The sequence below is a fragment of the Bison bison genome, unplaced genomic scaffold (assembly GCF_000754665.1).
Source record: "Bison bison bison isolate TAMUID 2011002044 unplaced genomic scaffold, Bison_UMD1.0 scf7180017864371, whole genome shotgun sequence".
Classification (NCBI taxonomy): domain Eukaryota; kingdom Metazoa; phylum Chordata; class Mammalia; order Artiodactyla; family Bovidae; genus Bison; species Bison bison.
Genome location: NW_011494943.1, coordinates 1,498,204 through 1,512,129, shown reverse-complemented (window position 1 = coordinate 1,512,129; position 13,926 = coordinate 1,498,204). Strand labels below are relative to the sequence as shown.

Here is a 13,926-nt window from a genome sequence, read left to right as displayed (position 1 = left end):
CGGATGTTCTCCGTGTTGATGGCGGTGGTGAAGTGGTGGTACAGGGGCTTCTGCTGCTGGTCCCGGCGCTTGCTGCGGAAGCACTCCACCAGGAATTTCTGGACGTCTCTTAAGCAGTGGGGGTCCCCTTCAAACTCTAAGAAATAGTCTTTGATGCTCACAATTTGCACTTTCTCCTCAAGCAAATCTGTCTTGTTCAAGAACAGAATTATGGAGACATTGCTGAAAACCCGGTTATTGACGATGGTTTCAAAAATGTTCAGCGACTCGGTCAGGCGGTTGGTCAGGCGGTCCTCCATGAGCACCTGGTCGAACTCGCTGGAGGAGACGAGGAACAGTATGGACGTCACGCTGTCGAAGCACTCAAACCAGCGCTTCCGCTCAGACCGCTGGCCGCCCACGTCGACCATCTTGAAAGGCACGTTCTTGATTTCAAAGTCGTACTCGTGGATGCCCTTGGTGGGCCTTCTGGCGAGCAGGATGTCTTGCTGGGACGGAATGTACTCCTGGAAAAGAGGAAATACTTCAGTGATTCAGGAATAATGAGAAAGTAGAGTGTGCCATTAACTGGTCTGCACATGAATCTGAGCAAACTCCGGGAGACGGTGGGGGGCAGGGGAGCCTGGCGGGCTGCAGGGCATTTGCTGAGTGTCGAAGAGGCGCCGGGCCCTGTTGCTAAGCAGCAAGAACTCAGCTCTTCAGAGCCAAGTCACATGGTCCCTGCCTTCAGGGAAAGAGGGGGAAAGACCAGCCAACCTCACAGGAATCAACAACTGTAACACAAGCAGTGGAGTCTTAAAACAGGAGGGACCATGAGTGGTGTGCTCAAGGAAGCCTACACGGAAAGGCGAGCTCAGAAGAACAGGTCAGTTGGAAAACATGAAATAACTCTTAAAAACTGCGTCTATCCACCAAAGCTGCTCTCCACTTGGCTGGTACTTAACTTTTCTTTAAGGCTGACTACAATCTAACCTGATGGAAGGGTGACAGTGAGGTAGGTCTTCACACACAGTCTCACTGATGTGGATGGAGTGGACAAAACAGACAAACACAGGGGCCTACACAGAGACCGCCCCGAGGACACCTGCGTCTGGGGAGACACATCCTGAGTGCAGGGGGACAAGTGCCACCAAGCAACAGACAAGGGGAAATGCAAAGCGCGTCCAGCAAGAGCACAAGGAGGTCCTTCTCCACAAGGCCTGGCACAGGGACTGCTTCCTGCTCACAGCAGGGCTCATTCTGCTCTCCTTCTGTTTTATGTTCAGGGTTAAACAGGGAGGGTCAGGACTGGCGCAGCGCCAGGGCAGCGGCCCTCAGGGGCCTTCCCAGCAGCCTGATGCCTCCTCCAGGGAGGCCTCTGCCTGAGCCCCGTGTGGAGAGCGGCCAGCGCCAGCCTCTGCTGCTTGGGGTCACGGGGGATGCACCGCCGGACAGTCCAGCCGGCAGCTCCCGTGGTGAGGGTGACTCTGCCCGCGTCACAGCCTCCAGAATCCAGCCTCCTATCCTCCAACCCTGCAAATGGGGGTCCTGAACTGGAAAACACTGTTTGTCGGAAAGTTCTGAACTCAGCGAGCGCTCTGTTCAGCCTCCGCTTACAGAAAAGCAGAGACCGCGCGTGGACATGCTCATGTGCTGTCTTCTTTCAAGCATGAACTTCTTTCTGCAAAGAGCTGTACTTTCATGAAACAGTGGGCAGGGCATTCCTCGTGGAAATGGCAGCGGTCAGGAGAGGAGAGAGAGGGAAAAATGAAGCGGGAACAATCCGAACACAGCCATGAGGAAAAAGGAAATGGCTCAGTACATAATTTCTCCACATTTCTTCACCCTGGCTACTGCTTTCTTACGACAATAAACGTAAACACTGCCTGAAAACTTACTGGTTCTCCGAGTTTATCCAAGTTATCCAGGAAATACTTTACAGATTCACCCTGAAAACAAGAAGAAGATAAATCGTTATTAGCGCTGAGGCATGGAAGACTTTGCTGCACAGTTTATGTTAGACTGTCTGGTTGTGCACTTAACCCAAACATGCTCTGCTTAGTCACCGCCTTCAGACGGAGCAGCCGACCCCGCTAAAAACGTGTAAAACATCCGCCTCCGCCGGAGCCTGGGAGCCTCTCAGTCTCTGCACGAGCGTCCCCCTCGACCACCCCCTCAAAGAGGGTTCCATGCAGGCATTTCCACACAGCTGCAAGTCCACAGGGAAGACCTGATGAAAAGGTGCAGACTGCTTTCGAGATAAACATACAACCACAGTCCCGGTGGGATGGCTTCTGTCTGTATCCTCCTATCTCAAGTTGGTCGTCTTCTGAGACAGGAGCAAAGCATGGATGAGGCAGGGACCGCTGAGGGGACAGGCGAGCCCAAACGGACGCCCCCGAGCCCCAATGCCTACACTCTCGGGGCCCACACTGCGCCTAGATTTCAGGCAGTTTCGGAGACCTCAAGCGTATGGGAACACCTTCCTCAAGGAAATCCTTGAACAGCAGACAGACAGGTGAGCGGGGAGCACCCACGCAGAGAAGGCTGTGGGCTCACCCCGCTGGATCTCTGCACCCCAGCACTCATCTGCTGGAAGCTGCTCCCCAGGTCTGGCTCCAGAAGGCAGTGCCTCCCTGATGCAGAAGAGTCACCGTAAGGTCTTCTCTGTAGGGAGTTTCTACAATCAGGTGACTTCTGGGGTCACACTCTGAGTCATGAGGCCTTAAAGCTGCAGATCCCAAAATTTTAGTCTCTGGATTCCCTTTATACACTTAAGATTCTTCAGGACCAAAAAAATAAAAAAATAAATAAATAAAAAAGATTCTTCAGGACCCCAAAGAGACTTTGTTTAAGTGGATTACAGCTATAATACCATGTTAGAAAGTAAAAGGAGGCAGCTTAACAAATATTTTACTCATTAATTCATTTAAAAATACCAATAATAAACTCATTCACGCGAACTTAGTAAAGACAGTGAGACACTCAACTGCTTCTACACCCGCCCTGTCACCAAAGAGGACTTCAGCTGGAGCCAGTTAAGCAGGTCCGGCCTCCTACAGAATGCCCACTGGAAACGGAGTATCTTAATAGCCTCTGCAATTGTAGATATTTTTGTTTCTACACAAGGATTTGACAAATGACAGCTTACTAAAAGTCTACTTCGTACTCTGAATGGGTCTTTTACTCCCCAACAATTTTGTAGCATCAAGCCCTGGAATATAGTGGGCAATCAAGTGTACAAGACATAATATGGAGAAAATCATATTCATTGTCATCATGACCATCTCATAAGAAGCCTTATGGCTCGGGAAGTCGACAAGCTCACAGTGGCAAGCAGACGCAAGCTTTCCTAAATTCTGATTTTTAGCTGAAAGCTCAAGTTTTATCAATGGCAACAAATTTATTTTCCTCAAATTGGTGGGCTAATAATTTCATTCATTTTCTTAAAAAAAAAAAAAAAGCCCATCAAATGCCCAAGTGTGAGTAAGCTGGTTGTCTGTTTCAAGGAAAAATGGTGTTCCATGAAAAATACAGTGAATTCGAACACAACACTGCCAGTCACCAAGGCACTTCCCAGAGACTGGTCTGTGCAGGAGCCTGCTGCGTCCAGAGCTCTTCCCATGGAGATCCAAAACAGTCTTTACTGCTCGATCAAGCACAGTCTTAGGGGAGCCTGGTGCGTGCTTTCCTTGGGGCTTCCCTGGAGGCTCAGACAGGAAAGCATCTGCCTGCAATGCGGGAGACCTGGGTTCGATCCCTGGGTCGGGAGGATCCCCTGGAGAAGGAAATGGCAACTCACTCCAGTGTTCTTGCCTGGAGAATTCTGTGGACAGAGGAGCCTGGCAGGCTATAGTCCAGGGGGTCGCAGAGAGAGTCGGACACGACTGAGCGACTTCACTGGTTCACTGGTGCGTGTTTCCAGCTGAGGACGCTGAGTAGCGTGTCTGGGGCTCACCTTGCACGGAGGCTCCAGCATCGGCAGCCATGCCGCTCTGGGCTGTTGGCGAGCGTCCGCCCGGCGATGGGAGAGGACGTCCCAGGGACACCACAAAGAGTGCAGAACATGAAGCCTCCTTTTAAAGGCTTTCTGGGATCCCTGTGGCCCAGGGACCACACCTGGAGAACTGCAATGCGGGAGACCCAGGTTCAATCCTGAGTCGGGAAGATCCCTTGGAGCAGAAAATGGCTACCCACTCCGGTATTCTTGTCTGGAGAATCCCATGACAGAGGAGCCTGGTGGGCTACAGTCAAAGAAAGTCGGGCATGACTAACACTTAACTGCTAAACTGAGGTAGACGATTACAAAGCGAAGGACCACAAGCTCCCCGTGAGCTTGGCCCAGCACTCCCCCGGCATCAGAGCCGACCTAGCTGCCGCGAGGGACTCTGCAGCCTCGACTTCTCCTACTGGGCGAAACTACTGAAGTGTTTTGCTGCAAAACAAGACGGAGATTACACAGCACACAGTGTCTATCTGTAACCCAGAAAACTCTAATGCCATTCATAAACGTGGACTCGGGGCTTCATGGTAAGAATAGCTCTGCAGTACACAGGTTTTGGTTTTCGTTATTTAAAATATGGACAAGGTAATTTGGCAGTTCTGAGTGACTATATTCTCTTCTCAAAACAGGAAAATCATCCCCATTTGGTCTCCTCTTGGTATTATTATACAAATACAAAGAAATATTTTAAATTTCACTGAAGCTTCCTGATTTAACTGCATTCCCTAAGGGGGGGGGGGGGTGGTTTCAGAATGTGCCTTTGTTTATTAGGAATTCATAACCTCACCAAAATCACATGATGATACTATACAAACACGCATGTGCTCCGTTAACAAGTTTCAACTTCTACTGCAGAAAGTTTCATCAGTATCATCTACAAAGTCCTTTGTGCGCTTGACACTGTACAAAATCTAAGTAAAAATGTTTTAATTCTTTTTCACACATTTCAGTGTGTGGATTATTGCTAATATTTTAAGTCGTAAATAAGGTGCCCTTTGCCTTCTCCCCTAACATCTGGCCAGTATCTATTCAAGGACAAGAAATGCTTTAAAATATTATTCCTATGAAAAACATGTTTTGGTTTAAAATAACTCAGTCAAAAAAAGTGATGTTAACCTATCTTTTGTATCACAGGTGATATGACTGGCCCTCCATTAGTTAGAAGACTGCAAGGAGGAATGATAATCTGAATAACCTCAGTGATCTTTCACTGCACGTGGTGTGGTGATAACGGAGGCCGCCGACTGCTAAGGGGTGAAGCTTCCCCCGAAACCTGCCCTGAGACAATACAGGTTAAACACACATATGCGGTGTGAACACACGTGCTGTAGAAGGGTGAACACTCTTCTGAATTTGGTAACTCGGGAAATTCCTTACAGGAGCTTTAAAGACCTCCACTGGGGGAACGACAGAGAGAAATCTGTATTTTCACAACGTCAAAAAAAAAAAAAACATAAAAGATAAAAAAGGACCTCGATGGTGGTCCAATGGCTGAGACTCCAAGCTCCCTCTGCAGGGACTCCGGTTCGATCCCTGGTCAGGGAACTAGATCCCTCATGCTGCAACCGAAGTTCAAATGCTACAACTAAGATCCGGAACAGCTAAATAAATATTTCTTAAAATATATATAAAATGTGTGTTGCTTGCAACTCAACCACGAAGGACACATAAATGAACAGTGGCACCCCTGTTCTCAGGAACGTGTCTGAGCTGAGGGCCCCGAGTGCAAGTGCAACCCCGACGCCTCGCTCAGCACGGCCGGCGGGCCCTCGACTCCTCCAGGGTCGGGGATGAACTGTGGCGAGCCGGGGCCAGCCTCCCGAAGGCCTTTGCCCTAACCACTTCAGAGGTGATCGCAAGTTCTCTCCTGTCTAACGTTAACTCTGATTCGAGGCCTCTCCTCAACGCTGAGCCATCTGGCAAGCCCCTGAACTTCTCTGAGCCTCAATCTAACGGTAAATGAGGAAGGCCCCTGGTTCGATGGATAATCACCAGAGGGGAGCCCAGCAACAACTTCAGTTTGTGCAGCTGATCGACAGTGATGGTCTCCTTTCCTTTACTACGCGCCTGTGAGCCCCGAGGCGGGCGCTTCTGCTGTGGCTCACCATTCACGCCGTGCTGCTCAGTCCCCCAGCTAACACAGAAGTAACTTCAGGTCCTGGGCAAGCAACACCATGGGCTCAGGACTCACTCTTTTTGGTCATGACTCAAGGCGCCATTATAACTCTCCTCAGTATGTGTTATATTACTGAAGAGAATTCTTAATAAACTTCCAGAGGAAAGCCATTTCACACTTACGACTTTTTAAATTTAAGATGTTTGAGGTCACCCCGTAACTCTTTTCTCTTAAGTCCGGAGGTAAGTTCCCAGGCTGCCGTGGCCGGCCTGCCCACTTCTCGCCCTGCGCGCGTCCGGGCTCGGCCCCCACGGGGCAGGGCGGCCGGGCCGCAGCCTCCTCACACGGCGGCTCCGGGCTGACGAAGCCGGGCCTGACGACGTCCCCCAAGAGGCAGATGGACTGACAGGTGAGAGCAGCTGGCTCCGCATGCCTCTGACCTGGATTCTAGTTCTATCAACCACACTTCGTGCCAGCTTTACAGAGCCAAGCCTGCGTGAGGAGCGGTCTCAGCTTCGCCCCGGACAGCAGGCACGTGTCAGAAAGACCGCCTTCGCGGGCAGAGACCAAGTGGGCGAGGGCCCAGCGCGCACCGCGGGCGGACTGCGCTGAGCACCGCGGTGCCAGACCGAGCTCTCGGAACAGAAGGCCACAGCACGCAAGAGCGAGGCGGGAGGGTGAGCGTTTTATGCGCAACAGCTCCTCACAGGACTTCTTCACAAGAGGCAGAAATGGAAAGGGGGCTGCAGCTGAGGGCTGACGAGCCTCCGGTAGCTGGGGCTTGCGAGCCAATTGAGGACTGCCCGCACCGCTCAGCGGTCGTTTCCTCAAGGGGGCAGCGCCAAGCGCGAACCGACTGACGACGGGGCCTGAGCGAGCCGTCTGCGCTGAGGAGCTGCAGGCGAGGGCGCAGCGCGGCATGACAGCCAGTGGCAAAGGGTGTGGCGCAGAAAAGGCCACTGCAGACTGTGCAAACGGTCACACCACAGATTCTTCGGGAAGATTCCCCTGGAGAAAGGAATGGAACTCCAGTGTTGTCTGGAGAATCCCAAGGACAGAGGAGCCCAGAGGGCTGCAGTCCATGGGGTCACAACAGTCAGAGACGACTGAGCGACTAACCCCCCCCCCGGGACTCTTCACCAGCACGGACTCTGCAGGAAATACCTGATGTCTACACTGTCTTACAAAACCAGCGCTGTTAACGAAAGATTTAATCCGCTCTCACGAATGGGACTGTCACCATGCCCACGAGCTAGGTCAGCAAGAAAAGCTGAGTGTGCTGACCTGCCTGCCCTATTACACCAGTCCCATGTCTCAGCAGACGTAAATTTTCACTGAGATTTTTGAACTAATGGATGAAACCAAATTTTTCTGCAACAAGAACCCACCTTCAACCACTAAAGCAGAACACTGAACGGCTTTTCAAAATCAACTTTGGGGAAGACTTGACTACACTTTCCAGTAAGTTCAATCCAAACCTAAAGGCAAAATACATTATGTAGGGGCTTCCCAGGGGGCTCAGGGGTAAAGAATCCACCCACCAATGCAGGAGATGCGGGTTCAGTCCCTGGGTGGGGAAGATCCCTTGGAGAAGAAAATGGCAACCCACTCCAGTACTCTTGCCTGGAAAATCCCATGGACAGAGGAGCCTGGCAGGCTACAGTCCATGGGGTCGTAAAGAGTCAGACATGACTGAGCATGCACATGCACGCAAAAATCACTGACAATCAGCATTCCTGGAATTACAAGCAATGTCCAACCACTTAAAACACGTTCTCTGCTGTCAAGTTAAAACAGTGGGCCTCCATTTCATGCAAACATGCAGCAGGTATTTCTAAAATAAAACACAGTTCTAGCAACATCTTTCAGACCAAAATGCAAGTGTTTAAAAAAAAAAAATTGCATCCATACTTCAAAATCCACTCAGCTATGGTGACGGCAAAGCTGCAATGTAAAGGCCCAGAGGCAAACACGGAGAGGACCCAACAGAACTCTCCCAGGTCTCTCCTGTTAGGACCACCGTCCGTGAGAGGCAGACTCTCCCCAGGGTGGGATGCGCCGCCTCGCTCCAGATCAGCATGAACGGTGCACATCCGCCCCTGATTCTGGTGACAGCGGAGGCCTCCCGTGAGCAACTCGATGTCCCCTTCCAGAAGAATCTAACGCTCATCAGTAAACCTGCACTAAGAAACACAGTGTGCAACTTACTATTATGATTTATTCAATAAAAAGGCTGTGGAAGTTTGAATTCTCTCGTTAACACAAATACCTACAAAATGCCCTTGATTTTGTCCTTTGGCATGTGAAGGCTAAAATATCATACCATTGAGCCTGTGACAGGAATTTTTGAAGAGGGTGCTCCTTAAAAACAGAGATTCCCTAGGCCTAGCACAGTTCCACCAAATCAAAATTTTAACAAGTCCCACAAGAAGTGATTCTGAAGAGCCAATCCCAGCATCAGTTCAGGTCTGGACATACTGAATCTTTTACTCAAAATTGGATTTCATATTATCTTTTTTAAAAAAATTATTTTTATTTATTTATTTGGCTATGCTGGATCTTAAACGCAGCCTCTGGGATCTAATTCCCCGACCAGGGATCAAACACAGGCCCCTGCACTGGGAGCGCAGTTTTAACTACTGGACCACCAGGAAGTCCCTCATATTAATTTTATCTTTTGATATTGATTATACCAAACCACGGAGAAGGCAATGGCAACCCACTCCAGTACTCTTGCCTGGAAAATCCCATGGACGGAGGAGCCTGGTGGGCTGCAGTCCATGCGGTTGCTAGGAGTCAGACACGACTGAGCGACTTCACTTTCACTTTTCACTTTCATGCATTGGAGAAGGAAATGGCAACCCACTCCAGTGTTCTTGCCTGGAGAATCCCAGGGACGGGGGAGCCTGGTGGGCTGCCGTCTATGGGGTCGCACAGAGTCGGACACGACTGAAGTGACTTAGCAGCAGCAGCAGACCAAACCAGCTAGGGTTTTTAAAAAGCTTTGTAAAAACACGAAGAATATTAAGAATCTGTATTAGAAACTTATTTAGCTTTATCTTATGACCAAAGTAGATTTCAAGCAACATTTACTTGAGTTGAACTAGGTTTCACAAGAAAAGCATCGGGCCTTCCTTTGACGTATCTGAACTGTGACCTGAAGAGCAGAATTAAGCCTGCGAGTAGAGTTTTCTCTTTTTGAAGACTGGCGTGGTGACTCAGAGGCGCTTTACTTCCTGTGTTACTGCAGCTCCGGCCGCTTTCCTCTCCGTACCCCCAGAGCCCGTTTTCAAATGTCCCACATAGCCCACAGCCTTCAAAGGTGAGCTCCCAGAGCCTCCCGTGGTTAGAAGTCAGTGAAACTGATGCTACAGCTGTAACCGAGTAAGCAGCTAAAAAAGCACAGACGAGAACAACTATCAGAACTGCTATGTATATGTATAGGGCAGCAGGGCCCTAAGGAACCGAAAACCTCAATTTGTTATAAAACTAATTTGCTTCTGCAACAGACACCTGAACTTTGCATGACAGGTAAATAAACCAATGCAAACTGTTTAAGAGCAATCTATCTTTTTACCGGGTGAACAGGTAAAAACTACACTTTAGAAAGAAAAGAGCTGATAAAATTCAATCAAATGTGAACTGTAAGTACTGCAGCGGATTTTAGCTTGTTACTAAAATGCTTAATCTTGTAAAATGCCTAGAACTTAACTGCAGGCTGATTAGGTATCTCTCATAAATGGCAGAAAATTCACTGTGAATAAAAGTCAATTAGAAAAACATACTGCTACTGCTGCTGCTAAGTCGCTTCAGTCGTGTCCGACTCTGTGTTACCCCAGAGACGGAAGCCCACCAGGCTCCCCCGTCCTTGGGATTCTCCAGGCAAGAGTACTGGAGTGGGTTGCCATTTCCTTCTCCAATGAATGAAAGTGAAAAGTGAAAGGGAAGTTGCTCAGTCGTGTCCAACTCTTAGCGACCCCGTGGACTACAGCCTACCAGGCTCCTCCGTCCATGGGATTTTCCAGGCAAGAGGACTGGAGTGGGGTGCCACTGCCTTCTCCCTAAGTGCTTCTTAACTGAAGCACCCCATTTCTATGTGTGGAAGCCCTTCTAGTTACGAGACTGCTGTTGCTGTTTAGTCACCGAGTCGTGTGTGACTCTTTGCAACCCCATGGGCTGTAGACCGCCAGGCTCCTCTGTTCATGCAACTTCCCAGGGAAGAATACTGCAGTGGGTTGCCATTTCCTTCTTCAGGGGATCTTCCTGACCCAGGGATCAAACCTTTGTCTCCTGCTTTGGGAGGTGGATTGTTTACCACTGAGTCACCAGCAAAGCCTAATAATAGGTTAATAGTTTTTTAAGAATAAATATGGTAGTACAAGAAATACTAAAATTCAAAGAAAATCTGTATCATCAGGATAATTAAGCAGTGACAGCTTTCCTCTGAGATCTAAACAAACACGTGATTCTGAAAACAATGATATCACGCGAGCTGACATCCAGCTTTTCTTTACGCAGAGGAGCTGCCACTAGGCAAGCACCATGACCAGCGCACACGTCCTGAAGAGCAGTGAACTACAAAACAGAGGTCTGTGTCCCAAACAGCCAAGTCCAGCGGCGCAGCGGCTCTCACAGCTCCATGCATGTTAAGCCCTTCCACCCACAAGTCTGGAGTATTTCAAAGACGAAACAGAATCAAGAGGTAAGAGAGAAAATGACAAACCTCTTGACTCCTTACACTGATCACAGCTGTGAGCTGGCCTGCCAGGTGGCGGTGCCTCGACTGTCATCGGACGGTTTTTTTTTGTACACCTATAATGTGCCTTTACTTTCCACCCGTCTTACAATCCTCAAACTAAGCCAGGTGGACACGTTTCCCGAATACTCATTTAGGTAGGCTTCACCATATCTTTGTTTAAAGAACATCTATTCAATAGGAAACTTATTAACTTGCCTTTAAAAGTGACCTAGAAGGTTGTTTTTTAAATCAGTAGTTCATATTTGTATACACTGGTAATTTCAGCCCTGCAAATATCCTGGTGAAGCCACATCTAAATAGACTTTAGAGGAGACTTTAAACCGTCTATGAAGAGACTCTGTGTAATATAAGCCTTTCCATCTGGCATTTACTTATATGTAAGGTTTACAGCAAGAATCAATTGCCAAATATAAACAAGGAACAAAATGGAAATGTTTGAGGTTAAACCTGGTTAGTGAATCGAGACTTCTCATTCCACTCTAAGGATGTGGCTGGTAATAAAGACAGGAGGCAATACTTCTTGCTGGATGGGCCCCAGGTCTGTCTCCCCCGTAGTTTTTACTTCAAAGAAAGATGCGGTGATGAGGCTGGTGAACTCCCCGAGCCGGCGGGGGCGGGACGCTCCTATGCCCGGCTCCCGCCCCGCCGCAGCTCACTTCTTTCCTTCACCTGCCCTTCCAGATGCGCTCCTTCTGCCTGGTCTCCACAAAGGACCCATTTTACTGCTCCTTATCTTCAAGATGACTGCCTCTTTTTTTTTTTTTTTAATGACTTTATTCATTTTTTTCTGGAGAAAACATCGCCGGGCACTGCAGTGACGCACAGCACGAGTTTAGTAAGGGCGGGCGGCTGCCTCACCTTCACCGCCAAAGCATCCTTCAGATTGCCACCACTCACGCCTGGCGCATGGTTCACAGGGAGAAAGACCGTGTTTATTCACATTCAAAGAAACATAAGGACGCTTCCCTTGCTCAGTGGATAGGTCTAAATTAAGTGGAGTCCAGCTGAATGCACTTGCAAATATCTCATTAGCATCTTCTATGTGCACCACTCAAAACTCAAAAGAGCCAAAATTAGTCACATTAAAAAGCACCCAAACATTTTTTGAAAGCATTTTTTTCAAATTAAATACCTCTCCAGACTAAGTTAGGTTATAACAGCCTAAGCAGAATTTTGGAAAGAATACCTCTAAACAGCTTTAAGACTTCTCTTGCATATAAGCTAGAAAAACAAAGCAGTGCACAATACTAGTAACAAGACTTTGGGAAAGAAGTTGCACTTTATTTTATAAACACTTTCTTGCCACTGCTCACAAATACAATCTTTTAATATCAGGTTTTCTAATTAGACTTATCACCCAAATGACTTAAAGCTAATGATCTTAGTTTTCTAACAGTATTGCTGTAGTCCCACCAAATTCCAATTTACATATAACACAAAATGTAAATGCAGTTTAATAATTCTACTATAGATGTTACCAAAAAATGAAGGACTTTATTAAAATGCTTCATCCTGGAGAGACAGAAAAAGAGAGTATGGCTGTATGTTTAATAAATACTTATAAATGCACATGTCTTACACTTAAATGGTGTTCAGTTTTGTTATCTTAAAGTATCAACTGGGGCTTACCTGGTGGCTCAGAGGGTAAAGTGTCTGCCTGCAATGCAGGAGACCTGGGTTCGATCCCTGGGTCGGGAAGATCCCCTGGAGAAGGGAATGGCACCCACTCCAATGTTCCTGCCTGGAGAATCCCATGGACGGAGGAGCCTGGTGGGTAATGCCCAAAGGACTGCAAAGAGTCACACACGACTGAGCAACTTCACTTCTAAAGTATCAATTATTTTCAAAAGCCTATAAAAGAATTATAGCCCCTTCTTTAAAATGCAGGCTTCAGAGTGGCAGACAGTATTTCGTTATAAAACCTTCCTCCCTGAAAAATCAAACGCACATTTTCAGTGTGTGGCAGGAGGCAGTCCTGAGAGGTGGGCGAGCTCGGACGTCGTGTGCCACCCTCTCACCAGAGCAGCGTCATGACAGGACGACCCGTCACCACCACCACTCTTCACAAGACACTCCCATGTGGGTGCTGGAAGGAGCTGGCCCTGCACATCCACTTTCTAGAGGAACACCGTACTGGGCCTCTGAGAAAATCACCTCCTTCCAGCAAACGCTAATGGTACAACATTAAATGAAGAGAATATGAAATTCTGTACAGAAACTATAGGAGAGTCTAACTCAACAGGCAACACTGTATCCAGAGACTGGAAGGAAACAGCAACGAACCAACACACACAGACTCAGCGGCTGACCGGACGGTGCCTACGGTGGGCACAGACGTGCTTTAAAGTCTAAATTGGAAAAAAAAAAGCTATTTTGGATTCTGGAGCCTATTACAAGTAATTCCGTCAGAAAATAAAATAAAAACAAAAACCAACCACCTTATTTTCAGATAATGACAAGACTAAGACGCTTAAGAGTTCTGAACCCTGAAAAAGTCCTCAAAATTAAATACTTTTTGGAAAAGGACCAATCATATACAACCCCAATAGCATACAAAGGACTGTTGTGAGTTCAGAAAGAAACGTCCTTGACTGCTGAGAAAAACAAAACAAAAAGAATATGCAGTTTTCCAACATAAGACATAACTTCCCAAATCAAGTTTCAATCCCCCGCCGTCTGAACGGAGGAGCCCACAGGTGGGCGTGCTGTGGCCCCGGGGCCTCTGCACCGGTGGGTGGCGCTGCCCCTTGCAATCCGCAGGCCCAACACACGCAACAGTCAACACTAACTAACCAAGTCTTTCTACGCCTAGGAGCGCACGGCAGGTGAGAGAAAAACCCGGGTCACTCCACTCCCGGTTTGCTGTTCAATCCAGTGCCCCACACTCGGGGCAGCAGACAAGCCGGCCTGAGCAGTAGGGAGCCACCCCCAGCTCCAGTCAGGCAGGCCAGGTGCGGACGCAGGCAGCCGGCCTGCCTCACACCCTGTTGGGTGTGGCCACAGCTCCCAGCGCCCACAGTCACCGCTCGGTTAGCTGTGCTCTTAAGGGAGGCAGGGGGCACCGCAGTC

General features: G+C 48.5%; 1 protein-coding gene across 1 annotated transcript in view; it reads right to left on the bottom strand.

Moving 5' to 3' along the window:
- GNA13 (guanine nucleotide binding protein (G protein), alpha 13) overlaps nucleotides 1-13,926 on the bottom strand; it is a 32,755-nt gene that overhangs the window by 5,128 nt on the left and 13,701 nt on the right. Inside the window, exons 2-3 of the mRNA XM_010856061.1 lie at nucleotides 1,878-1,928; nucleotides 1-506 (exon numbers count right to left, since the gene is read on the bottom strand). Of these exons, the coding sequence (XP_010854363.1) occupies nucleotides 1-506; nucleotides 1,878-1,928 (557 nt within the window). The remainder of the gene's footprint in view (nucleotides 507-1,877; nucleotides 1,929-13,926) is intronic.